General features: G+C 39.4%; 1 protein-coding gene across 13 annotated transcripts in view; it reads left to right on the forward strand.

Annotated features, from left to right (window-relative positions):
• Sox6 (SRY-box transcription factor 6) overlaps positions 1-26982 on the forward strand; it is a 550414-nt gene that overhangs the window by 320966 nt on the left and 202466 nt on the right. For all 13 annotated transcript variants that reach the window (XM_050143185.1, XM_050143186.1, XM_050143179.1 and 10 more), the window contains one exon: positions 4658-4747. In XM_050143185.1, coding sequence (XP_049999142.1) covers positions 4658-4747 — 90 coding nt within the window. The remainder of the gene's footprint in view (positions 1-4657; positions 4748-26982) is intronic.

Here is a 26982-nt window from a genome sequence, read left to right on the forward strand (position 1 = left end):
ATGTGAGTCTGGCAGGTTTTAGATGTGGGGCCTGTTTCCTTCTGAACATCCTAGCAGCATTTCCAACACCTCAGTTGTTTCCCCTACGTGCTCCCACCCGCAAACACACCCTACACTCACAGCACATTGTTCAGTAGAGTGGCTGTGGAATTAGCATATTTCCTGGAAGGACTATATCTGATTTAATGACCAAATCATTTTAAGGCAGCACAACAGAATTTTACAGGAATGAAATCTCTCCCTTCACACCGATCATGCATGTTTTACTTGAGTATTGAGTCATTAGCATGTTTATAATGGTTCTAATTTAGCACAACATTTTCTGAATTTTATCCTTGAGTCATTTACAAATTGTTCTTATTGAGTAAACAAAGGGAACAGATTGCATTTTATACTTAGCAATTTATCTGAAAGAAGAGGGGAGGGTTAATTGTTTTAAAGTTTTGGTCTGTTTGGGGAAGTGAGCCTGCTTTCTCATTGCTAGGCATACATGCCTTACTTCTCATCGTTTTGGATAGAGGGTATGCTGTGGAGGAGGAACATGAAGAATTAGGAGTAGGACAAGATTGGCCACTCCCACAGGGGAGTGTGGAGCACAAGGGGGCTGGCACGAGATTACCCGAAACAGTTGGTGCATTCCTTAATGATCAAGTGCTTGAGAAGCCCAGTTCTTCCTGGCAGAGCATCTGTGTTGATGTTTAGACCGCTGCCCTGCTGTATGGGAAAGGCATGCTTTCTCTCGCTACTTGCCTAAAAATAGGATGGGGTATAGCATTGTATGAGATATTTTAAGATAGCAGAAACATTTAAGAGGTTAAAGGTTTGGCTCTTGGATCAGAAAAGCTCAGTGATACAGTGCGCACTGTTCTTTCCACACTGGATTTTCTGTGGAGTTGGTTGGAGATCTGCACACTGGGCTAGGGAAGTTATTTCTAGGTTTGTTTGATTCAGTCTGAAAAACACACTCTGTGGGCTTTTCTGTCAGCTCCCGGCATGAAGAGCTTGCTTGAAAACATACTCTATTTATACCCCTTGTTCTTATTTGGAAAGTCAGTTGTTTCATTGTGTGTGTGTGTGTGTGTGTGTGTGTGTGTGTGTGTGTGTGTAGGGACAGTCATCATAGAGCATTGCTTTGTATGTTATAGTGATTTCAAAATAAAACTGGCACATTTTAGTGTCTAATTATTTTTAGTGAGCTTGGAGGGTTTTAATTAAAATTTAAGAGTGCTCTTCAAGCTCTCCAAGCTCCAATTTTATCCCACTGTATTGTGGCGCTCTTGCCACTGTGAAAAAACAGTACAGTAACTGATAACAGCATCTGTATGTCCCCAACGAAAATGCAAGCATTTGGGCTGGAAACTAAAGTCATGAGCTCTTCAGATCAATTACCAGTGGTTGTGAATGCAGAGCAAGTGATTGCATCTGAAACTTCTGATTCCACGGTAACATAAAGGGATGCCTTTACTATTGTCTTAAGCATCACTAGAGCAAGAAGAAATGTGTACATAGGGACTGAAGCATTTGATTCTAAACCAAATATTTGAAAGAAATTTTGTGTCATGTTTGTGATATTTTTGCCCTCTGACTTCCGATATGACACAGAAGTGAAAGGGATAATAAATGTTTACTCACAGATAAACTTTCAAAGTATTCCAAAGCATTTCCCATTATTCTATTTTTTCCTTTGCTTTAATTATGATTTATTTATACTTCTTGACACAGAAGATAAACCTTTATCATTGTTAGAGCTCCTAAAGTCATATACATATGACTATATATATACACACATATATATACATATATACCATATGTATAGTAATTGAAAATAATTCCAAAATATCAGTCTACAGATTAGAAGATAATCCCACTTCGAGAATTTATTTCTTATTCCATTTGTTATGAGCCAGTGCATTAGCATGCCATGGCAAATCATATTCTTTACTTAGCCTAAAGTCTCAGTTTCTAAGAAGCAGAACCATGTTTGGCAATCTGTGTATGGCACATTGTAAATACAGTCATTCTTGAAACATATCTTTCTTTTGATAGAAAAAGTTTAAAGTAAGTTTTCTGAAAGATAAATTGCTAAATTTGAAACAATAAACAAGCAATCAAAAACCCCATCCTCACCCCTCAAACCACAGCCTACCCAAAACTATATACCCGAGTACTAGTCTAGAGGTGTGGAATCTTTATGCCTTTGCTTCAGATAGAGACTAGTTACAATCAAATCCCCACCATCTCTAAAATAATAGGCAAAATAACCCGAGGCCCTGTGTTTTATTGAGTAGGTGTTGGTTGATGTTATTAAACTCTCTCATGGTAGTAGAGGTGAACTCTGGCCTCAGATGACATGCTACACAAATTTGGGGCACTGTAATGTTTAATGTGTCTATATCATAGGGATACGACAATGTGTACTGTAGTATTGTGATCCTTTCTCCTCATCTTGAAGAGTCATTTGGTTCTGTAGTTCAGATAGTTTAGTCACAGAAGTTTGAACCATAAACTTAGATATTAAAATTTATTGTCATTGACTCTTTGGGTGGAAAGTTATTTTCCAATTAATAAAATAAAACATATTTGTTCTGTGACAGAACTGTAAACTATTCAGGGGACATTTGCTTTTTTTTAATCCCATTAGAACCACTGTGACTATTGTATGAAGACACTGTTTTGTTCTTTTTGTGTATGTAAGGACTCATTTATATAGTGTTCCCTTTGTAGACACACAAAGTCTGTTTTCTCTTTTCCTTCACCCTTTTCTACTGAAGCAGGATCTGGTGTAGCTGGATTTCAGCATTAACAAGAAAGGATGTTTTAGTAGAATGTCAAATGCTCTGGAGCCTGGGAATGTGTAGCTTGTGTGAAGCTGATTGAGTTTGTGCTGCAGCAAATATCCTTGTCCATAGAGCTATGTTTGTCTCTCATGGAGCATCAGCATTCTTTCCTCAGGCCTCTGGGGTATTTCAAATCTATTTATAGAAAGTAGAGACAAGCTTTACATTTGTGTGCATATGTCCACTTGACCTGACTTTGTAGCCATCCTTGATGTATTGGGTTAACTTAACCAAACGTTTTGGACTCCTGCATCTGTGCTGGTGGGTATCAGTACAGTTCAGTGGTAGAACATACAAGAATGGGTGGAAATATAGCAAGCCTAGTAGAGTATAAAATTTAAGACCTTTTACTGATCTTTCTCATCTGTTATCTGATGTTATCATCATCTTGCTTCGAAATCCCAAACTGATTGGAGAAACCTAAATGTCTGGCAGGCATTTCTTTGAAGATTTGAAGCCTTGTTAATCCTATAAACTCAGTTTTAATACAGGAAAAAAATATAGGTATCGAACAGACTACATACCTCATTTATGACTGTGAAATGGAGAGAAATCAGGGAAGAGGCGGATGGCATTTACTTAATGGAATGTCTATGTAGAAAGGACGTGGGGTTCTGTGACAATATCAGTTCTTTAATGACACTAGGATCTGGATTCCATCCAATTTCTAATTGATTGCTCTTGTCACAAACAAATGTTAATTGTTTTCAGCAAGACTTTCTAATCATGTGGTCTTCTCATCTCTTAAGTAAGGATCCCTGCTTTTCCCAAAGCTTATCTAGCCTCCAAAGCCCTTTAGAGCCATCATGACCTAACTGTCAATCTGAAAAATTCAAGGCCGATTTGGAAGCTAGAGGGGGAAAAAAAACAAAAGAGAAAATACTCAAGAGATAGGTGCTGATATGGGGGAGAAAAAGTATTTGGAACTGGAGAAGCCATTTTAAATATAATTTAAAAAGAAAATTATCAGAACTTTGACACTTGGAATGCTAAAGTTTAATGGGAGTTTTCAAACCTGCCTGCATTCCCTGGAAACATGGCCTATTTTGCTAAGAGTCGGATCTGGAAAAGTACATGTAGACAGTTGTAAGCAGGAGGCCTGCTTGTAAGTCCATCTGAATCCAGAGAAGAAAACAGTGCATGTAGGAAAAAGAGATCATTATTAGGGCATTCTCATGTTTATATTTCTGTAATCTTATGAGTCTTTATGAAAACAGATGTAATTGCTCCCTGTAGTCTAGAACAGTATTCTAACACACCCTAGAGCAGATGCTATTTAAACAGGTGTTTTCTTTAATGAACACATGTGTCATTTCTATATAAAAGTTTTAGTAGTTTTCACTATGAGGGTACAAAAAGCATCTTGATTTTATTTACTTGTCTATTTTTTAGTTTTGCAGAAGTTGTATTTCTTTTTTAAGGACTACGTGGTTACAGGTTAATTGGCCTCTTCTTCCTTAACGATTTACTGTACAGCATATAAATTTTGTTAGACTTTTAAAATATAACCTGAGCTAAAAGAAATATCATATAAATTTAAACCTGTAGGGGAGAGCCTTTGTTCTCTTATCAGTCTGATAAATGATAAACATTGATTAAATATCTCTATATTTATGCAGATAAGCATGGGTTACAAGCAGTATCACCCTGGGCCAATAGTTTACCTCAGTCATGGTGTTTTATGATTAGAGTAATGGTAGGATTAAACATACAGCAACAGAAACAGCTTTTGTTTGTTTCCCACTGAGCCAGTTGCTCCATTGTCTAGCTCTCTGGGTCTGTAGTATACATCTTTAATACTTACCTTTGTATTTTAATAGATTCCTCCTGCATGGAAAAACTACTTTCAAAAGATTGGAAGGAAAAAATGGAAAGACTAAATACGAGTGACCTTCTTGGAGAAATCAAAGGTAAAATATAAAAAGTATCAAATGTGCAGATATTACTTCACCTACCCCATGCAGCTGCCGGCCTTTGTGCCAGGACCCTAAGCTCTGACTTCTAAACTAGGTTATCCATGGAAGAGTAGGGGTGACACCCTCCTGGATGTCTTTGCTCTTAGGTGTGCACTGTGGACCTTTGCCCTCCCTGACATCAGTGTACAGACTGCCTTGTGAATTTACTTGACAGACACGATAGGGGGAAAGTCTCGTCAGAGAATGCAGTGTGACTTAGAGATACCTGGCTTTTCTCTTAGACTCATAATAGTAGCTCAATTTACAGATTAAAGTTATTTGTGTGAATTTCTTTTGCTGGAAAGAGGCTATGTATGCAATCCAACAAGAGCAGATGGAATATACCCTACATTGCATTTTATGACTGATTTCTAAGACCTGTTTATCTTGGTTCCCATCCAGCCTCTCATTGTGTCTGAGTAGTTTTGGCCAAAGCACTGGCGTTTTCTATGTTTTGTCCTCCCTGTCTCTGCGGAGGTGATAGGAGCACCTACCTATACGCTCCTTGGAAGAATTGGCACAAGTGAAGTCTCACCACTGTAGCGCCTGGCACTCAGCAAAGCACTGGGAGCACAGTACAGTGATGGTCACTGCTGATGTGCCCATAGATTGGGGACTGAGTCATAGCAAAGAGTGCTGCAATTGAGCACTTCCTGCACTTTGACTCCACGAATATCTTTGTCTTTTAATTTATTTATTGTTGTGTTTCTGGGAACTGAACTAGACAGGCATGAGACAAGGTGCTAGGAAGTCCTATAGCTTCACCCCCGCCTGTATGTAATCCTTTTGAAATATTAGGAGATGAAGGAGTACCATGTATTTCAGCATTGCATCACCTGTGCGTGAAGTCTGTGCTTCTGTGAACTCACGAGGAAGTGTCACATTCTTATACTTCCCGTCGTGAGAGGAAGCTAGGCCACCTATTAACACTGTCAGTCATCTCACACATTTCCACACTCAGTTTGCAGGGACACTTCAGAGACTCCGTCACACTAGTTCTCTGGATTTAGCAAACAAATTTGGGTTGTTTAGCTCTGTTAAGACAATCATTTGGTAGTAGATCTCTCACAAAAACGTTATTTTTAATTTATCACAGAAAGCTGGTAGATCTCTGTCCCTTTGAAGTCCAATGAAGAGAACACTTGTCTTTCCACGATGAGTAAATAACTCTTTCCATTAACTAACAGAGTGTCTGAATCAAGTGAAAATGGAATATTATTTTGAATTTTACTGCTTCTGCTTTGTACTCATAAAAAAAGGAATCCCAACATAACTGATGGGTAGAAAGAAAAGTCACTAGTGACATATTCTCCATCCAGCTGCAATAACACGGGCTGTGTGACTCCACACGTCATTTTGTGTTTTCTCCTCTTCCCAGAGTCATTGGTTTTATAACAGTGAGGACAGAAATGGCTTATGCAAAGGCAAGCGTTTGCCAACATGAGCGATGGGGGTCTTGCTTTCTCCTAGCAGCATGGAAGCTAACACTTTATTATCTCTGTGATGAGGAACTCTGGCTTTTATACACTTCAGGGTGTGTTTCCCTGTACCTTTCACTCTTATTTATATTTAATTCTAATTATGAGTTTAAAAAGCCAAAAAAAAATAACAAAAGTTTCGGGTGCTCAAAATTTTTAATTCTCAAAAGTGAAACACGCAGACCCACGCCTTTCCACTTCGTTTCTCTGGAGGTCCTGTAGTTATTTGAGCTTCCAATGGTGAGCTATTTTGAATTTTATAGACATAAATGTTAATATTATTACTGAATTTTCCATTTAATGTGTTCTACAATTTTTCTTTTTATAAATTTTAGCATTTTGCACCACAAATATTACGTACATCATTTATTAACTTAGACATTAAAAATTGTAGCTAAAGCGGTAATTTGAATACTTTAACTGTTGCTGGGAGAACACACTTCTTCTTTTTTTGGTTCTGTGTGTGACTTGGCCAGCTGCAGTTTGTACATATTTATTTGTAAAAAGCAGAAAAAAATCACACAATAAAACAAAAGCATTCTTTAATTATGCCTAAATCCGGTGGCACAAGCTTTCTGTTTCAGCTTTCATCTATTCCCTAAGTTTTGTATAAAGTTAGTACATCCCCTATGAGCTGCTACTTCTCAGTATAGGTTTCATTTGGATAGACAATCTTTAAAAATCATTTTTGGCAAATACGTGGCACAAAATGAGGCTTCCCTGAGTCAACCAAGCCTTTTGTTCAACACCAAGTTGCTCATTTCCTTCTGAAGGGCTTGTCCAGAGCGTGAGGACTCTGGGTGTTTCATAGCTTCACACCCTGGTGCACACACGCCTGCCTTTCTTTCCCTTTGCATGCGTGACTGTTGCAGTTGGTTTGTGCCGGCTTCTCCCACTCTTGAGATTAGATACGATTTTGCCATATTTTCTTTCAATTAGTTCTGTGTAGAAGCATTTAACTTTTTCTTCCCTCCTGACTATATTTTGATGTGTTATGTCAACTAGAGTTATAGTTGTTTTAAGCAGTGATAAAATAACATTATACACTCCGACTAAATGTTCAGACCCCTCTTGACTGGGAATAGGATTTCTCCTTACACTTAATTATACATTTGGAACCATTTATATAAACTTTTTCTAGTACTTCAATAATTGTTGATATAGTATATTTCATATTTATCATAACTTTTATCCAACATATTTTCAATTTTTACTAAAGTTTATCTTGGGTTGTTTTATATCAGTGTGATAATTAACATTGCAAAATGTCTTAAAATTACCTTTATATAAACTATTGGGTGAGCAGACATATTTATAAAATTGCATATTTTTTTAATTGCATATTTTTATTGAGCACAATTTATTCAATTCTTTTTTGAAGATTCTTTATATTTGTGTGTGTTGCCTGCAAGTATGTGCATGCAGTGCCCACTGTGTCCAGAAGAGGGCATTAAATTCCTCTGGAACTGAAGTTACAGGTAGTTGTGAACCACCATGAAGGTACTGGGAACAGAACCCAGACGACTACTATAATGCTCTTAACCACAGAGCTACCTCTCAATCTCCCTAATCAATTCTTATGCCCCTCAGGAAAGTTTTGGCTTTAATTCTGCACATTTCCTTTTGTTTTATCCATATTTGAGCTATTTCTGTTCCTGTAGTTAGAGATTATACTAAGTTTTACAGATTAATTTTACTGGCTCACTCCTTAATTTCCCTTTGGGGGCTCATTAGGCCTCATCATGTTGCAGCTGACAAGAATGACTCCCTGTCTCCTCGTCACCTTGCCTAGATTGCTAAGAACAGTACTGAGCAATACAGTCAGTAGCAGGGATTTTGGCATAGTTTTTAACTTATAGTGTTGGTTTTAGTATTTTAAACTTTGTATTAAAATAAACTAATTTCTTTTTGAAATACCATCTCATGTAGCTCAGGCTGGCCTTGAATTAATAATAGCCAAGGATGACCTTGCCTCCCCTGCCTCTAGCTCCCTTGTGCTGATATGACAGACATGCCCCACCATGTCCTGCAGGATGTATCTCTTATAAATTGTGTTAATTTGTGACTTTTTTATTTGTAGTATATAGCATATATGTAATAGAATATATGATATACACATACACATATTATATAATATATTACTTCCAGAGTTCAAAGTAGAATTGGCCTTTTCTTTCCTTTCTAGATAATGTAACATATCAAGTAGAGTATGTATTTTTTCTTTCTTGAAATTTGAATAATATATTCAGAAAAACACCAGAGCTTCATACTTTTTTAGGTGTCAGTTTTGTTTTTTTTTAATAATTTTTTTATTGAAAAAAAAGATTTCCGCCTCCTCCCTGCCTCCCATTTCCCTCCCCTTCTCCCTTTTACCCCCTCCTCCCTCTCCTCTCCCCCTCAACCCACTCCTCTCCCCCTCCCTCTCCAGTCTGAGGGGCAGTCAGGGTTCCCTGCCCTGTGGAAAGTCCAAAGTCCTCCCCGCTCCATCCTGGTCTAGGAAGGTGGACATCCAAACTGGCTAGGCTCCCACAAAGCCAGAACATGAAGTAGGATCAAAACCCAGTGGCATTGTCCTTGGCTTCTCAGCAGCCCTCATTGTCCGCCATATTCAGAGAGTCCGGTTTTATCCCATGCTTTTTCAGTCGCAGTCCAGCTGGCCTTGGTGAGCTCACAATAGATCAGCCCCACTGTCTCTGTGGGTGGTCATAAAGTATTTTTTAAAATCATATAGTTTGTGAGATTTTCAAATGTATTAACATGGATTTAATATACAGCATCTGCTATTTCAGGTCTCCTGCATGTTTTCTGTTATATATCTGAATTTCACTTTTGCAAATTTGTTTTTCCTCTTGCCTTTCACTTTCCCCTGGCAGTAGGTTTTCTACTACTTCCCCTCTTCCTTAAAGGGGTGATGTTAGGGCTTGTGTGTTGGTCCCACTCCTTTCCAGCATGCCAGTCACATCATCTTGCTTTTAGAATTTTTGTCATTTTATGAATGTTTAATAATTACATGATTTGATAACTAATCTGTCTTTAAATATTTTCTATAAGTTTGAAAGTCATACAGTTTAGCTGGGTGTGGTGGCACATGCTTTTAATACCAGCACTCAGGAGGCAGAGGCAGACAGATCTCTGTGAGTTCGAGGCCAGCCTGGTCTATAGGGTGAGTTCCAGGACAAACTCCAAAGCTACAGAGAAACAAACAAGTCATACAGTGTAACAGAGTTACTGAAAGGAGGGAATAGCCACCATCAATCCTGGTGGGATAATCGAGAAATCATAGAATGGATAAAAGATTATTAAAAAATGAGCCTTCAATCCAGAGAGCTTAATATTTCTATACAACTAAGAAACAGTAATTTCTTTTAAAGATTTCACTTTAAAACTTGCTTCGTGTAATACTATCCAAATGAAGCACCACAAGGCTGCTAAAATCAGGGGATAGTCAATAGTGGTCAAACTACAGCTGAAATAGGAGAGACACTGTATGAGTTGCCATTGAGTCTGTGTTGACTAGTGGTTTTTTTTTTGTTGTTGTTGTTGTTTCTTTAGTGGTTTATTTTATTATTTTTAGTTAAGTGTATGTATGTGCCTGTGTAGCTATATGCACAGGAATAAAGGTCCCTGAGAAACCTAGAGGGGTCAGATCAAATTGAATTGGAGTTATAGGTGTTTGGGAGCTGTTATGCATGGATGCTGGGAACCACACTTGAGTCCTCTGGAAGAGCAGCAAGTGTTAAAACCACTGAGTCATCTCTCCAGCCACTGCTTTTATTGTTTATATTTAAGGCAGATAACAGTATGTTTCTATTACACATAGATTCTGGTTGGGTGGTTTGTAGTCAAGCCAATTGATAAGAACATTACCTCAAAGAGTTCTGTTTTTCTCAGTATGGTACGAACGTCTGAAATACTCCCCAAGCACCCTTTAAATATGCCAAGAGGAGACTTCACAGCGTTGTGCACTGCCGCATTTCTGCAGGCCACTTCCTTTCCAGTCACCACAATACTTGGGACTAAAATGGGGTAACGTGCACGAGTTTAAGAGCAGCAGTCTCATGAGAAAAGCTCCAAACATTTATTGTGACAGGAAGGAGGGATCAGCCTCACACATACTATCTGACTTGAAGTTGTGTTGGGTAGGAGAAAAAATTCTGTTTTGTGCTGTTTTAGGGAGTTGGGATAACAGAGAGCTTGTTCTTAAAACACAAAACAACATTTGAAGAAGTTGTGGCATTTGATATTAATATAGTTGGAGTGTGTGTGTGTTAACTTAGGGTGTCTGAAACATGAGGTTTCCATCCTGTATCAACAGGGAATATGAGATTCTTTATTGCTTACACAATAGAAGTGTAAAAGTAGCTAAAATTGTGAGTGCTGACTCACACGTTTAACTCTGGAGGCTGAGGCATGCATGGCAGTGCAAACCTTTAATCCCAGCACTTGGGAGCAGAGACAAGTAGCTCTCTGGGTGTTAAAGACCACCACGGTCTATTTAGTGAAATCCAGGATAGTCAGGATTGCATAATGAGACCCTCTCTTAAAAAAAAAAAAAAACAGAGCAAGAGTCCAGATATGATGGTTTTCTCCTTTAATCCTAGCACTAGGGAGGCAGAGGCAAGTAGATCTAGCCTAGCCTAGCCTAGACTACACGTTCCCAGGCCAGCCAGGGCTACACAAGGAGACTGTCTCAAAATCAACCAAAGAGAAAATAACAAAAGTTCTAAAATATTTAATGTTTATGATAGTTGATTCTGACAACTGAGTAAAGCAGAACAGAAAACAAGCCATTCAGAGTGATGCAGGAAGTTGTAGAGTGGGGGCTTCAGAAGTCTCTGCCTGATGTGATAGAGTGTCTTTAAGTTCTCTGAGGTCTTACCACTGTCAGAGGGAAAACTGGACCAGGCCCCTGTCTCCCCGTGGCATGCACTGGCCCTGTGTGTACCTTTGATTTTGACATGTAACATGACAACATGGCCTCACTATACAAACCTTACTGCTATCCATGCTTAAATGACTGAAAGAAGGGTGGAGACTTGTGACAAGAAGACAGTACAAGACAGAAGTGTGGTCAAGTTTCAGTTGTGCCAAGTTTGGGAGGATTCCAGGATAGCCATGGTTTGACACATTTCTGAATGCAGTGGTGACCCAGAGCCATGCCTACAGCATATGGATCTGTGTCCTATCGCTGTGCAGAGGCTCACCCTATTCAGTTTGTAGGAAAGGTTTTGAGCCAGTCTCCCTGCTTCCCAATCTTCCGCTGGCATCTCGTGCTTCATGGGAAGGCACTTCTTTGGGAACTGTGCCAGGGAAACAGTTGTTTGCGTTAGTACGGACTGAACTGTGCTGTGTTTGTCAAACAGCCAGATGACAAGAGACACCAAAAGATGATGCGTGATGAAGGAAATAAGGAAAAAAATGATTCCTTTCTAGTGTTAATTATGAGTAAATGTTTCACTACATACATTTAGGTATAAGGTAAAAGCATACAAGGTAGGTATGGCCACCTATAGCTTAGAAAGATGAAGTAGTTTTTTTTCTGATGGAAAAATGACTGAAAATACATTTTTCAGTGGCATTTCTGTAAATGGTTCCAGTGTTTTTCGAAGCTATTACTGAAGTACAATCATGTGTTCACTTCTGTGTCTGAGGGATTTGACTTTAGCCAGCTTCAGTTCTCAACATTCATGCTGAAGAGCAGAGATGCTGCCCTGTTCTTTTGTCAGGGCTGCTTGTAAAAGACTTCAAGTTAGAAACTATATGCCACATAGAATGCAAACTACCACAGCTGTGCTTGTAGCAACTACTGAAGTGAAAACATAAAGGTAATCTGGGTATGCGGTCAGGACTGTAATCCTAGAACTCACAAGGCTGAGGCAGAAGGATTGTGGGTTTGAGGTGAGCCTGGACTACACAGTGAGACTGTTCCCAAAACCAGAGAGAACACATAAGTAAAGTACAGCAGGAACCATTTAGGAACTTCATTCCAACAGCCCTGTGAAGTACTTCTGAGGGCCTGGATTCATTTCCATTTTGATGCCAACAAGAACCCTCCATGGAAGGACAGGTATGCAGAGTTGTGGTTTGATTTCAGGACACAGTGGGTCTTAAAGGTCAAACAGGGTGGGGTGTTCTAGAAGTTGCTTAGGCAGGGTCAGAATGGATCTTCCAGTTCTCACAGAATCAGTATTCAGCACCACAGTCGCTGACTGACCTGTCTAGTGCCTTCTGTTTTGTTTAGTCTCTTATGGACCTAAACTATACTAGAGTGCGTGGGTACTTGCTCCCTACCTTGTTTTTGTTTCCATAATCCTCTGTTCTAGGACTAATGCTGCCCACCGTTTTCTGCTATAAGCAATCATAGGATTCGCTTGGCTGGGCAGGAACTACTACTGTATACTTTGCATATTTATTTATAAATGAGTTTTCCTGAATTTCTACTCATAAATATATGGTAATCTCTTCCTCCTCTGGGGAGGCTTCAAAAAATAAGAGATGGACCTGGAGAGATGGCTCAGTGGTTAAGAATATTGGTGCACTAGCAGGGGACCCAGGTTCAGTTCCCAGCACCCAGATGGTGCTCCAAGGCACATGATGTCTGTGTCAGGCTTCTATAGATACCAGGCATGCACATGATGCTCATACATATAAGCTGGCTCTCACATATATTTATAAAAATTACTAAATCCTAGAAACAAAACAAAACAGGAACATTTGAGGGCGAATCTTATGCCAACTTGCCAATAAACCCACCAAAGGATATTTATTTGGGGATTAAAAAAAACTATTCCAATAATAGCATGTCATTGCTTGTTTAGATTCCATGTATCTGAAACTTCTAAATTGATTTTTTTTTTTTAATGCACTGAGTTGCTTTAGATGCTAACTTGTGAGTTCAGGGATGCCGTCTTCTTACCTCTGGTCTTATGAGCTGGTGCTGTTGATTGGTCCAGTACCTCTTGTACATGTCCCTGTAGTGTAGGACTTCAGAGTCACACCAAAAATCACCGGCACTCCAAAAATTAGGGCTGGAGGCTTTTTGTCTGCTACACAATCTGACTTGCGTTTCTCCACATCAGTCCAGAAAGTCACTGCTCTAAACCACATGGTAAATTACCACGGCAGAAACTTAGTATTCTGCTCCAAATAACATGTTTAGCCAATTTCACAAAGTCTTTTGGACGTCTTGTAATCAATAGCGAGTAATTACAGGAGAACTCCTGGATTCCTTTAGCCAGCAACAAATGCACAGAGCAGCCCCTTCTGAACACATACACATCTGAATCCAGCAGCACCCACGGTTTCTAATTACACCGCTTTGCATGAGTGTAGACATCTCGGAGCTCTCCTTTATACTCTCTGCTATAAACATCTTTTCCTTCTTTTGAAGTCTGTGTGATATACATGCAAGCAATTAAAACCTCCCCCCTCCACTGGAGGTTGGAGACGCAAGGTCTTCTTAATTAAAATTCTAACAAAAGCTACCGGCAAAAATTCCTACTATATGATTAAGGTCTAAAGTATTGTGATACATTAGACTCATTGTTAACTGTTGGGATTAAAAGAAATCGATATGTTGGGGTGAGATCAGCTGAATCTAATTAACGAAATCAATGTTTACATAAAAGAAAATACTAAAGTTTAATAGCAGGTTCTGCTTATAAATATAACACTGGCTAAAATTGTTCTTTATTGTTACTACATTGACCACATAATCATATTTTAAATTCAATGAATAAGAATCGGAAACTTCTCTCTTGTAGTTAATTATTATAATTAGAACACAAAACTTTAAAATCATATCTGGTTTCAAAAGTTTTAATTATGAAAGATTCTTAAATGTAAAAATAGTCTCCAATTATAAAATATTCCCAGTGATTCCATTTTTAAAAGGCTAATTTTAGCAAGAGCTACATACCAGAGTCAGAAAGGAGGCAAAATTGGGAAGAAGTAAAAAGAACTAAAGGATTCTTGTGCAATTATGATTACATTAATATGCATTAGTCCATTCGGGATATAGCAAAAATTAAAAGTGATACGTTTTGATGTAACGTGAAAACAATGCACCTTACTTTTTCCTTCCTGGTTTCTGTGATGAAAATAAATATCACAACAGTATGGAGGAGAAAAACTTCACTAATTGCAGCCTAGATTTTTCAGTCAAATGAAGGTCATTAGCAATTTCCTGGAAGCCTTTAGATTGCTTACCAGGGAATGGTAGCTAGCAGGACATCTGTATTTCTCCTGGTGGAATTAGTGAAACACACTGGGGTTTTAATGGTGTATATCAGATATAGGCTGACGGGGGTGGGGGCGGGGTGGAGTTCTCTACCACAGTAGGTAATATTCTTTAAACAGAAACTTTTTTAAAAAATTTCAAAAATAGTATACAAACCCAGAACATAGCCATTAACACCCATACATTCGCCCATATGGTCTGTGATGAGTAGATCTCACTAACAGGGTCACTGTACAGAGGGGGTCTGCAAGCGCAATGGCACGTCTAGTCAAACTGAACGAGACCGCTCGCTGTCATCGTCACAGTTTTCCATGTTCATCAAAGTGAGAAGAACTGAGTGTAATATGTCTTCCAAGACATCAATTTAAGTTTTACTTACTCTGCATTTTGATGATTCCATGGAGGTAGAATCAGCCATGTAGAGGATGCAACTTATCTGAAATGATTGGTCGGCTTCAAGAGGGCTGGAATGTTTGGAACATTTAGTGGTGACAGGAATATAGAGGCAAGTATATGTATTCATTAGGTCATATAGAATTGTAAAGAAAGAAGTTTCTGGTTGGTTTCCAGTGGGAACAGGAAGAAGGGTATTTGGTAACTACCTCTTATATCACAAGTGATTTTATAGGAAAGGAGCCAGCAAGTGTAAGTCTGAGAGGATATCTCATAGGCCAAGAAACTGCCATTATCATATACATCTGTCAAGTTTACAACACAGAGTATGTTGTTAATGTTTGCTCAACCAAAAATCATCTTGTTGATAATTAAAGTACTTTCAGATAAGATAGGTCTGTACACATTAGTCCAGCCTTATTTCCATCTTGTGACAATAGGCAAGATAGATATCACAGACCTCCCAACTCTTGTAGTATTATTAAACAATTGTGTTTAAGCAAGGTCGAATTGTCTTACTCAAAAAATTTAAATGACTTTCAATGTAACTAGTTCTTTTTGTTAAAATAGGATTCCACTGTTAAAAATTCTGACACATACTTTGCATGAGGTTTTTTGTTTGTTTTTGTTTTGGGAGGGATTTTTGGGAATAAATTTTACACTGTAGCTCAGGCTAGCCTAGGACATGGCAATCCTCCTGCTTCAACCTCCTGAGTTCTGAGATTATTGTTGGAGATACCTCTCCTGTATTGGCTTAATTTGTTTTAAAAGTAGCTGTGGTAAATGAAATTTACTATGTACACACTTGTCTTAGCACTTATACAGAGACTTTAGTAAATACAAACTAGAAAAAAAGCTAAATATACTAACATTCATTTGATGTATTTCACCTCAGCCTTTTTCATTTGAATATATTACAGAGGTTTAAAATATACATTTGTGGTAATATTTATACACGACTAATTTTTGGAAGAAAAAGTCCTGGAACATTTTTAGTCTCTTGTTCTTTTGGGGCCTACCAGTGCTCTGTGTTTAGCACAGTAAAGGAGCCAGGGTACACCCTAGATATTGCTTTAGTTTAGAGTTAGCTCTTGAGCAAATTCTCAGGGTGGGGGCATGGCTACATCCCATAAAAACTGGCATGTGCTTCTGGACCTCTACCATCCTAATTATTTAGGTCATTTGTCTGAATGGGAAAAAAAAAGCAAAAAACAGGCAGACCACTTAATAAAATGTGTGTATTTTTGTCCAAATGCTGTTCTTCTGAATAAGGACTATGCACCGAGCATAAATTGTACATTATTCTCTACATTTTAAATTTGTTACCAATGTTGGTAATTACCACTGAGTGCATATTTAATGCGCTGGGGGAATTTGATGCAATTATTCGTTTATTTGTGATTCCCCTTCAATCTAAATGTCTACATTAAACTATTGAAAAAGAAAACTCTGGAGAATTTAGGTCACTTTTAAAAATTCACTCACTTTCTGAACCCTGGTGGTAAACATATGTTACATTAGCCAGGATGAAATTAGCATAGGCCCTACATTGTAAAGGATACAGTCTCCAAGTTTAGTAACATAAAATAAACCCTACTTTGAATACAGCCTTCAAGGGGGTGGACCATTGGCCACACCACCTGCCTCCAGAGTCAGTGGAGACGTTATAACTGAATGCAGGTTTTAGCTAGCTTAACTTCAGATAAATTATTTTTCCTTGAGCCTCTTTCCAGCACTTTGGTATGGATTACACCAAGAAATGGACTAAATAGACACAAGTTGGTAGCTTTTAGGAAGTCTGTTCAAAATGACAGAAACCACAGAGAAAAGGTCCAAGTTTGACTCTCTTCATGATTGCCCAGACTTTTTTTTTAAAGCTCAGAGAATTTGGGTACTGAAAAAGACCCCTAATGCTGAAAGGGTCTGAAAATAAGAAAAGTGCGAGAGGGGTAGAGTTTCTGTCGACCCTCGTTTTATTTTCTCCTTTGATCACAAACTGGAAAGAAAGTACACGCTTCACAGAAATAGCTCACCATCATTAAGATGGTTTGGCCAGGAGAGGGAGCGAGGCAGATGAAGACAGGTTTTTGATGACAGGTGGGATTCTGAAGGCATCTGGTTCAGTAGACTCATCCAGTGTTTCCTCTCAGCTATTTGTTGTGTGTGTTTTATGATATTCTTTAACATCTCTGTATAGAAGAGATTGGATCTAAATGAGATCCATTCTGTGCCTTTAAAAATAGGTTTCTTCACACAATAATAAGAGATCTGTGTTCTGCAGTTAAAGTGAAGAGTTGTGTTGCTGCTCACATTTGTTTAACCGGGCTCCCATCACAACAGGTGCGCAATTATTTTATGAGTAAAATATTATCAGCCTTCAAAATTAGCCAGGGCAAAATGCAAGTTGTCTGATTAAATAATCAAAGCTGATACTTAAAATACATTTGATTTCCACAGGAATTTTAAAATGCTAGGCCCCACTCTCTTACTCTGGAATTCAGAGGAAGTTACAATTGTTGGTAGCATGAAAGTTGTTCTTGTAACTAGTCTGATGTGCTTTGTGTAATTCAGGTGGTGTTATAAGGCAAACTATTATTAGATAATTAATTTTGGTATAATATTTTAACCTATCAGTAAAGTGGTGCATATAACAGCAGGTAACTCGTTTCCTTTGAAGATTATTCTGCATTTGATCAATCAAAAGGCCTACCAGTCTAGAAAATTAAAGTCTAGTGTATGCTCACTTAAATTCAATTTATGAAATATAAAATTATACAAATATTTCAGTTTATAGAGTAAATAGATTATAGATACATCTAAGTCATGGATTGTCTTGGTGAATAGTCAAGGCTCCTAAATGGTAGAATACAAGTAAAACTCCAGCACTCCCCACCCCCGCCCTGCCCTGAACTGAGCAGGAAGCATATCTGGGCTGCAACTTCACTGTGGTTTAAAAGCCTACAACAGCGCAGCTGTTAGAAACCAATTACAGGCAGGTAACTGTTTGTTTTCATATCTAAATCTGTTTGTCAATCAGGAGAATGCAATGAATCAGGAGAAGGGATCTCAAATACAAACCACAGAGTAAGGCAGAGCATCTGGAGGAGGTCCAAGCCACAAGAATTAGGGCAGGAGTGCAGATGGAATCAAATCCACACGTGCGCATGGCTCCCGGCTCTGACCACATTTTTCAAATCAAGTCAGAAGTTGAGATGATTGGAGAGAAATCTCAGTTTTCTATTGGGAGTAGACTCATTTTAAGGTCTGTTAGAAGCAGTGTGGTTACCAATAGGAGAGAGATTATAAAAGAATCCTGCATATTGTTATTAACTTAGGACATTTTCAGTCTTGGCTCTTCGACAGTCTCAACTAGAGACTCTGACTTATATTCTAGTCTGGGAGTGTTTTGAGATATACCTTCCACTATTCTGTGAAGAAGCAGGCTTTTACCATGTTGACTTTAATTTGCAGCAACTTTCAGCTTCTATACCTTTTCCCGAAGCATCTTGTTTTATCTGGATGCAGTCAGCGAGGCCTCCTCTACTGTTCGATCCCATCCCTGGTACTGAGGCTGCGAGACAGTGAAGCTCATGTCTGTGGCTGAGCATAGGAAACCTACTGAGGGCCAGACTTTAGGTTGGTAACATCAAGAACACATAAATAGAAGTTTTTTAGGAAAGCTAAAGAAAACAAAATAGGCACAGCCACGCTGTGGTTTTGCTTAAACACAGGTTTTTGGATCCACCGAGAGCCCTGGATTTCTTTTCTACTGCTTACTGAAAGGAGCCCTTTTATTTTTTTCAGGCACAATTTGTGCCAGTGGGCTTTTGCCTGGAAGTATGGTGGCTGTGCACTGTGTGTCTGTCTGCCCTCCCAGGTGGATGTGAAAGATTCTTCTCCTAGGCTTCTTACTTGTCCCAGGTCTCTGTGTAAATTCAGTTGGGATGTCAGGAAAAGGGGGGAGATCTCTGTGACCCGAGGGAGCATTCTTTACAGACTCTCCTGTGAGATGGCCTCAGAATTAATGCAGAAGTCACTGGTAAGCTTCAAACAATGCTAGAGGAAGTAGCATGATTGATTCTTTTCCCTGTAAAGTACCAGGAAGGACTCTGAGGAGGCCTTCTGCATTATATATTCTGTTTCATGAAGAAAACTAGAGGCGTGTATGTGTATGGGCACTCACTATGCTGCCCTTGAGTAGGGCGGAGGACAACTTTTAGGAGTCTGCTTTGTCCTTATACCACGTAGGTCCGTGGGGCTGAACTTGAGTTGTCAGCCCTAATGGCAAGCACCTTTATCTGCAGAGCCATCTTGCCAACCAGAATGAAACTTTTCTTATTGAACATGAATCTCATAGCCAAGATGAGATCTTGAAAATGCATTTTACTCATTCTTCCGTTTTTCAAGAAGGAATATATTTGTAGAATTTCAGTCAACCTATAGATCCACCTTGACTGCTTATTGTGGGCTTTGCATTATTTATATGTATGAATGTTTAACTGTGTATATGTTTGTGCACTACATGTGTGCAGTCCCCAAGGAGGGCATTGGATCTCGTGAAACTGTAGTGGCAGATGGATGTCAGCTGCCAGGTGGGTGCTGGGAATCAGACCAGGTCTTCAACAAATACAGCAAGTACTTTTAACTGCTGGGCCATGTCTCCAGTCCCAAGAATTTTTTGTTTTAAAGACTTTCTTAAAACCAAGAGCAGAAAGTATGACAATAACAAGAAATAACATTTATTAAGCAAATGCTGTATGTCACATTGCTTTGTGTTTTTTATCTCAAACAATCTTCAAGTTAAAGCTATGAGGTGGGCATCATCACACTTCTTTTAGTAAAGAGGAAGAAGAATTCGGGAATAAAGAGCAATCTTCTCCAGACACCAAGATAATAATAGTGGCTATGCCAAGGTTTAAATCAAGGACTCTATGCTGCTAAGCTACTGTCCTTTCTGAGCTGCTGGGATTATAGCTGCTGCATTCTGGCCCCTTCTGGGCCACCCAGATACCACTGGGTCACACTTCTTCGTGAGTTTCTCAACTCTTTTGAGCTAGTGTTTGAACCAGACAGAGGAACAGAGAGGGCAAGCTAAACAACAGGCACCAATTACTACTGTCCTGGCTATGACATCACAATAGGAACTGTGCATTGCCTTGTTTTGAGAATTTGGTCATCATTTCTATTCTCTTATGTCTTCAATTTTTCCATTTATAGTCTTGTAAGTGCAAATCTCCTTTTTTCTGCTAGTGTAAATTCTCCAAGTTGGAGGTTCTTGGTTGTCCTTTAGTGGAACTGCACCTTGGTTTCTCTAGTTTGCTATTAACTGCAGTGTAGACCTACCCTGTCTCTGCATGGTATTGTGCTATAGTATCCTCTGGTTTTCTGGGTTAGCCGATCTGCTGCTCTGCAGTGAAGGATGTGCGGTATGTCACCTGAACAACAGTAGAACATAAGCTGCAGACACTGCTGCTAGGGAGGCTTCGGGCTCTTTACACTTCTAGCACAATGGCATGCAGACTTCTGTGTTTACTGCAAAACCTTATGAACCATGAAGAGAATTTTAATAACAGATTGTACTCCAGTTAATTATTAAGTTAAAACTATGAGAAGCAGTTGGAGAAGATTGCCATCTCTCTGCAACAACGACCCTGTGTGGTTCTGATCAAAAATCTTCCTGTCACACCAGGTGCTGTTAGTGCAATTTTCTGCTCTCTGTGAAGAAATATCAGGAGTCAGCTTTAGCCTTTTTTTCTCTCACCCAAACAATAGGATTGCTGCTTCTCTCTGAGTGACCAGTGTTTTGGATTTGAGGGCTACAGAAGATTGTTGTAGTAAATATAACAGTATTATTTTAGGGATCATGTCATCAAATTGTGTACAACCCATTCAAGGAGTTACAGCTTTGAGAAGATGAGAAAGCAGAACCAGGCATGAATTTAGAACCATGGAGTTGATGCCTAGTTATGGTCTGGAAGTGGAATGTAGCACAATTCATAAAAACCCAGAGACAGAAATTGGGGTTCAACATGAAGGTCAGAAAAGCAAAAGAGCCAACCACTGGCTTTTACCTCTACCTTAGTTCTAATAGGCAATCCTGCCTCCAGGAATCTCAGAATGAGACCCTGTGTGAGAGCTGTCTCCTCCCGGTTTATATGTCTCTCTAGTTTTGGGATTAAAGGCATGTACCACTACCACCTGGTTTCTATGACAAACTAGTGTGACTACTTGGATTAAAGCTGTATGTCACCACTGCCTGGTCTGTAAAGCTAGTCAGTGTGGCTGTTGTACTCTCTGAACTTCAGGCAAGATTTATTTACTAAAATACCAATGAAATATGACTCCAGTGGAATCTGCATCTCCTTATGGAGAAAAAGAGTGTGGGAGCCTGGGCTCATGGTTAATACAGCTGAGTCATCCTGCAGGACCAAGCTGAGACGCCCAAGGGCACAGATCAGCAGAATATAGAACACAAAGCTAAGCTACCCAGGAAGCCATAGGTTAGATAACAGCAGTGAAAATGGGATCCAGGCCATAAGACACGGCTACATGGCAGCAGATGTGTAGAATTTCAACATTTCTAAATGGAGAAAAACTACTCATTGTTGATAGTATTTGATCTTGGGGTGAGATTTCCCAATTCTGACTACTTACGTTGTGTAGTTAGAAACCAGTGTTTAGGCTGTGATAAATGGAAAAGATTTTGAGATAGCTCTAGATCTGCTACCCAATATGGACGACTAGAAATATATGGCTATTTAATAAATTCAAGTTAACGGGAAGTCACCAGAATTAAAATTTAGCTCCTCCAGCACATTCTAAGTGTTTAATCATTGTATCTGTTCAGTGACTGTCATAGTAACCAGCAAACGGCAGAAAATCTCCTCTGTCTAGAAAGTTCTGTTGTACAGTATTGTTGTAAGGTATGAAAGTCATAAGACCATCTAGTAATCAGAATGTATGCATAAGTATCCTTAACAAGTCATCTCTGTGACAATAGACTCTAAAGATGCCAACAAGAAATAGTCTGTCAAATTTAATGAGGTTTCTGGAAACAGTTTTGTTAGAAGACTTTTATTATGTGAGGCTGGTTTTGAAACTGGTGTTCCTAATTTGCATTTATCTATTTACACACTGTTACAATATTATTTTCTTTCTTCACTACGAAGATGTATTTCATTCTCATTGGAATGGAATGTAACCAGACACAAGGCTGTGTGAGTATATGGGGTAACACACTTCTACTATTCTAAGTTATCTCCACTAGTAGCTGATAGGAAAGTCCTTTCTTGCATCTTAGTTTAAAAAAAACCAAGCTTCAACTAGACACCTTCCAGCTTCAGTGTGGCTTTAATGTATGCATTGTTCATTGTATCTATTTCTAATTTTGTGTGTTTAAATACATGTTAGATGTGAAAGTATCCAGGGTAAAAGGGAGGAGAGAAGAGATTAGACATTCTAAGGAGAACATTAATGAGGAATTGAGTTCAAAGAGTACCAGTGTTTCCCTTCAAAGTCAATGGAACTCAGAGACAGGCAGCTTTTGTATTTGTAAGTATATACCCTTTTCTTGGATCTCCTAAACTCTGCCAACTTTCCTTAACACTGGATGGAGACAATTTAACACATGGAACTCTTCCTATCCTTCTTCATGCTCATGTGCAGTCCCTTAGCTTAGATTTGGGGTCTAGTAATGAAGCCAGTTCAGGCTACCAAAGCCTAGGACTACACTAGATCCAAACTGGCTCAACATGAACTAGACACTTCATGGAAAGAATTATCTGAAGAAAAGGAAAAGACAAAGTGGCAGACAGACACCGTTTCATCTCAGACTAGCAATCAGTGTAGGGAGCGAGTACTTGCAGCAAGCTGCTGTCAGCACAGTTGCCGGACACCTAGCAATACCGAGGCGGGGCTTCTGTGCTGGCGCACTACTGTGCCGAGGAAACTCCTTATACACATGAGAATATTCTTCTAGTGTAGCTTTTAATCTCAGTCAAACCAGACACAGGGAAAGAACTACAGAAACCAACATGTTTAATATTTGGAAATATTAAACTAAAACTGCAAAGATTGCATCTCTAGTATCTAATTTATATAAAATGGAAATATAAAACAACCCTGTAGACTTTCATATAAACTCATGCAGCAGCAATGTGAAATGTGTTGGATTGAAAAACATTTACCATGCATCGAGTCCATTAAATAGTTCTTGTTTGTTGTTGTTTTAAGTAGAAGGAGGCTGTGCTTCTAGAGCAGAGGAAACAGTCAGATAAATGTGATTTGTCAGTGTCAGAGCTACAAGTGGCTCTCACTGCTCCCCACCCCCACCATGTTGTCTGCTTCACAACAGCCTTGAGAGTTGCCTAGCCTCCTCACACTGTCCTTAGAAGTGTGGCTATTGTCCTCCCCCTGACTTCCTGCCACAGGAAGAGTGAGAACACCGAGTCTACTGTAAGTTGAGGAGGTTCTTTTTGTAGAAGCAAGCAATTCTCATTAGAACTGCACTGCAGCCAGAACTTTAGGGGACAGTCTGTAATTTCCCGTGCATTTTCAGTCTTTATATTTTCACCAGTTCCACTAGTCTGGTCAACATTCTTTCCAGTGTGTATTTGTAGGGGGGGGGAAGGGTATGTGTGCACATGTGTGTGTAGGTACACATGTAGAAGCCCGAGTAGTTGTCGGCAATCCTGCTCTATTGCTCTCCACTTTCTTCGCTTGAGAAAAAAGCATGGAACTAAACTGGAGCTAAGCTGGGGACTAAATGATTCTCCCTGTTTCTGCCTTTGATAGTGCAGGGGTTACAGGGCATAAACCTGGCCATGCCCTGGGCTTTTACATGGGTGCTGGGATCCCAATTCAAGTTTTCATGCATGCACAGCAAGTATTCTTACCCACCAAGCCATCTCTCCAGTTCTATGACAAACCTTTATAAAGAAGTTCTCAAGTGCTAGGTGTTAGGAATGTAAAGATGGCTAACATGTAGGCCTTTCTGTAAAAGCCAACCATCTCCAGCAACATTCAGGTGACAACTGAGATTAGTTCATACTTATGAGGATGTTAAAGAGGAATTGGTCAAATTATGATTTAGATTTATTTTTCTTCAAGAAAATAGAAGGATTGTATTTTAAATAAAGAGAGTCATTTGGGTTTGTAAGCATCATTATGCCTTCTTCAGTGTCTCAAACTCTGGACAGGTAGAGTTCAGATTGCTTTCTCGAGCACAGACCTTGTCTCTGAGTTTTTCAGCTGGATAGAGGCAGCTTTCTGTCATCAGTTTCCCTCTGAAAACTTTACATCCAGCTTGGATAGAAAGGTACTCCCAACTTCGTCTCCCAGATTTACCAACACCACTTCCCTAATTCTGAGCCTAGTTTTGCACAGCAGGTCCCAGCTAGCATTATGGACTTTCAACAGTGACTGGATTCTGGGTTGAGGCAATGGGAGACAAAGAGCAGAAACAGAGACTAGGGGAGTTGCTGTGGACTTCCTGTCTCAGTTCTTTTGTTGGATTGCTGGGCTGGATTTTGACCTTTTCATAACCTTACATTCCAGGGCCCATCTTTTTATCCTTTGGGTCAGTTTGCACTGCAGCTAGCTCCAGAGTACAGGCCTGTCCCTGTTGTTCTTCCTAAGTCCTGAACACTCTTTGCCTCTTTGGCTTCATCTTCTGTGACTGCAGTTCATCCTTTTTCTCCAGTACTGTTTTGTGAAAAAATCTAGACCACATTTTTATCAGCCAGCTGTCAGTTGATAGCTGCCATTTTGCCTTCTTACCAACAGTGTGCATGACTTATAGGTTCTCCTTTTGCTTTCAAAAGTATTTTTGGGGAATACTCAAGCACTGCATCTAGATCACTCCTGTACCTTCTCTTCCCTGTAACTCCTCCCAAGTATTCCATTCCCGAAGTCATGGCCTCTTCCTTAATATTACTGTTACATCTGTGTACACACACATACACAACCTACTGGTTCGCGTAGTGTTGTTCACTTGAATGCATGCCCGGGTGACCCTGGAGGACATGGACTCTCCCTCTCTCAGCAGCCGTCTGCCGCCTGCAGCTCCTCCTAGTCCCAGATGAAGAGCTGCACACTCATCTTTTATCGAACATAGAAAAACATCTAGCATGATTTCACAACAGTTCTTCTTGGTTGAGATTCCAAATCTCATACAAAGGAAAGCCAATGTTCTAGAAACATACAAATAGCTTGTTCTAAACCACAAAGACCAGGAATTGTAGACCTAATTTTAAAATCCTTTTTTTTTTCAAAAGCACACTTAATTTATTTTATTTCAAAATCCTTGACAAAGATGCAAATCTGAATGACCATACTTCATCCACCATTCATTTTCTCCACCAACTGTGATTTTCTCTAGGAAAAGCATTCAGTTCGGGCCTCAGAGCATCATACAAGTGCTTTTCTTCAAGACAACGTGCTATATTTTGGCATGTAGCAAAAATATTTCTTATTTCTCATTTGATTATGCACATTATTTTGTAAAGTTTACTCCAAATTTAACTTTAAAAATTAATTTATTTTGCTGCTTTATCAAGAAATTTTAGGTGAAGTCAACCTGTTGATAAAATGTGAGCATATGCTCCCAGGTGTCACTGTGTGCTAGCAGAGGGCAGTGCTGGTGCCTTAATTCATGCTAAAGTCAGAGCAGTTTCACCTGCCGTTACTTTTGCACCGTCAGGGCAAATGTCAATACAGTGAAAAAGAAAAATAGCAATTTTATAAAAAAGTTTTATATCTATATTTTAGGTATCTGGTTCTATTATATTCATTTCACCAAAACTATTATTAACCTCTCCAAACCAGCATTAAGGGAGGACTTTCTTGCTGGCTTTAAGACTCTGGAGTCTAGAGGGAAAGCCATGGTATTGTTGACATGCTCTCCCCACCCCAATGATTGCTTCAGTCATTTGATTGGCATTTCATTGATAGATTGTATGGTATACTTTGGAAATTCAAATCTGGTAAAACAAGTAAAGAATCCATGTTACTCCTTTAGGCAGGAAAATGGTTAACAGAGTCAACTAATGAGAAATTAAAGTGAATTATTTAATTTAAGAAACATGTTATAGCAGAAAGAACTCTGTTCTGAGACCAAGGTGTCTGATTCCAAGTGCTGGGAAAAAGCTTGGTCCAAGTTCACAGGCGTGCACAGGCTGTGGGTTCAGTTCCCAGTGATACACAGGTCTCCTGTTCCATTCCTGACTCTGCCAGGAGCTAATTAACTACATGACATCAGCTACAACTGTGCCTCCCTCCCTTTCTTGCTTTTAGCTTCTTTACTTATAAAATGTGGGGTTTAATGATCCCTTGATTCTTTCCAACAGTGATTTTATGAGTCTGTGACTGGATAATCACGCTTTTCAAAAAAGACTTTGCAATTAGTTTTGAATACATAAGATTGATTTTAGAAGCCATCCCCATCCGGTGACAAAACCAGCATGAGGAGCAGTAGGGAGTGCTGGGGAAAGTACTTCTCTTTGCATAAAGTTCCTGTGCCCTGTACGCTCAGGTGTCTGAAGCCGGAGCCGCAGTGGAGATGGACACAGACACACTCACGCTTCCTCCTGTGGCTTTCCTAGCTGCTGCATATGGGGGCTGACCGGGACTTCAGAAAGGAAAAACAAAACACAAAACAGTCTGATGGTGCTTGGATGCTAATGAGAGCTCCAAAAATTTCAAGATGAGGAAAATGTTCTCAGATACCAATCTAAAAGGATATATTTGGGGACTGGAGAAATGTCTCAGTGGTCAAGTGCTCATTGCACACGAGTGGGGACTAGAGCTTATATCCCCAGAGCCCACACAAATGCTGGGTGGTGTGGTTCCTGTCTTGTGATTCCAACATTTGGAAGGCAGAGGCTGCTGATCCCCCAGGCAAACTGGCTAGCTTAGGATTCATCTGAGATACCTGCCTCAATGAGGTAGAGAGCAATTGAGAACGACCCCTGGTAGCCTCCATACATTGTGTATGTGGTGTACACTACTTATGAGTGGACAGTTGTACACGTACACATGTGCCCCACACAAGCAAATCTATACTCACATGAAGTATGGGGAAA

The sequence above is a fragment of the Alexandromys fortis genome, unplaced genomic scaffold (assembly GCF_014885135.2).
Source record: "Alexandromys fortis isolate MF-2015 unplaced genomic scaffold, M_Fortis_MF-2015_v1.1 scaffold_45, whole genome shotgun sequence".
Taxonomy (NCBI): Eukaryota; Metazoa; Chordata; class Mammalia; order Rodentia; family Cricetidae; genus Alexandromys; species Alexandromys fortis.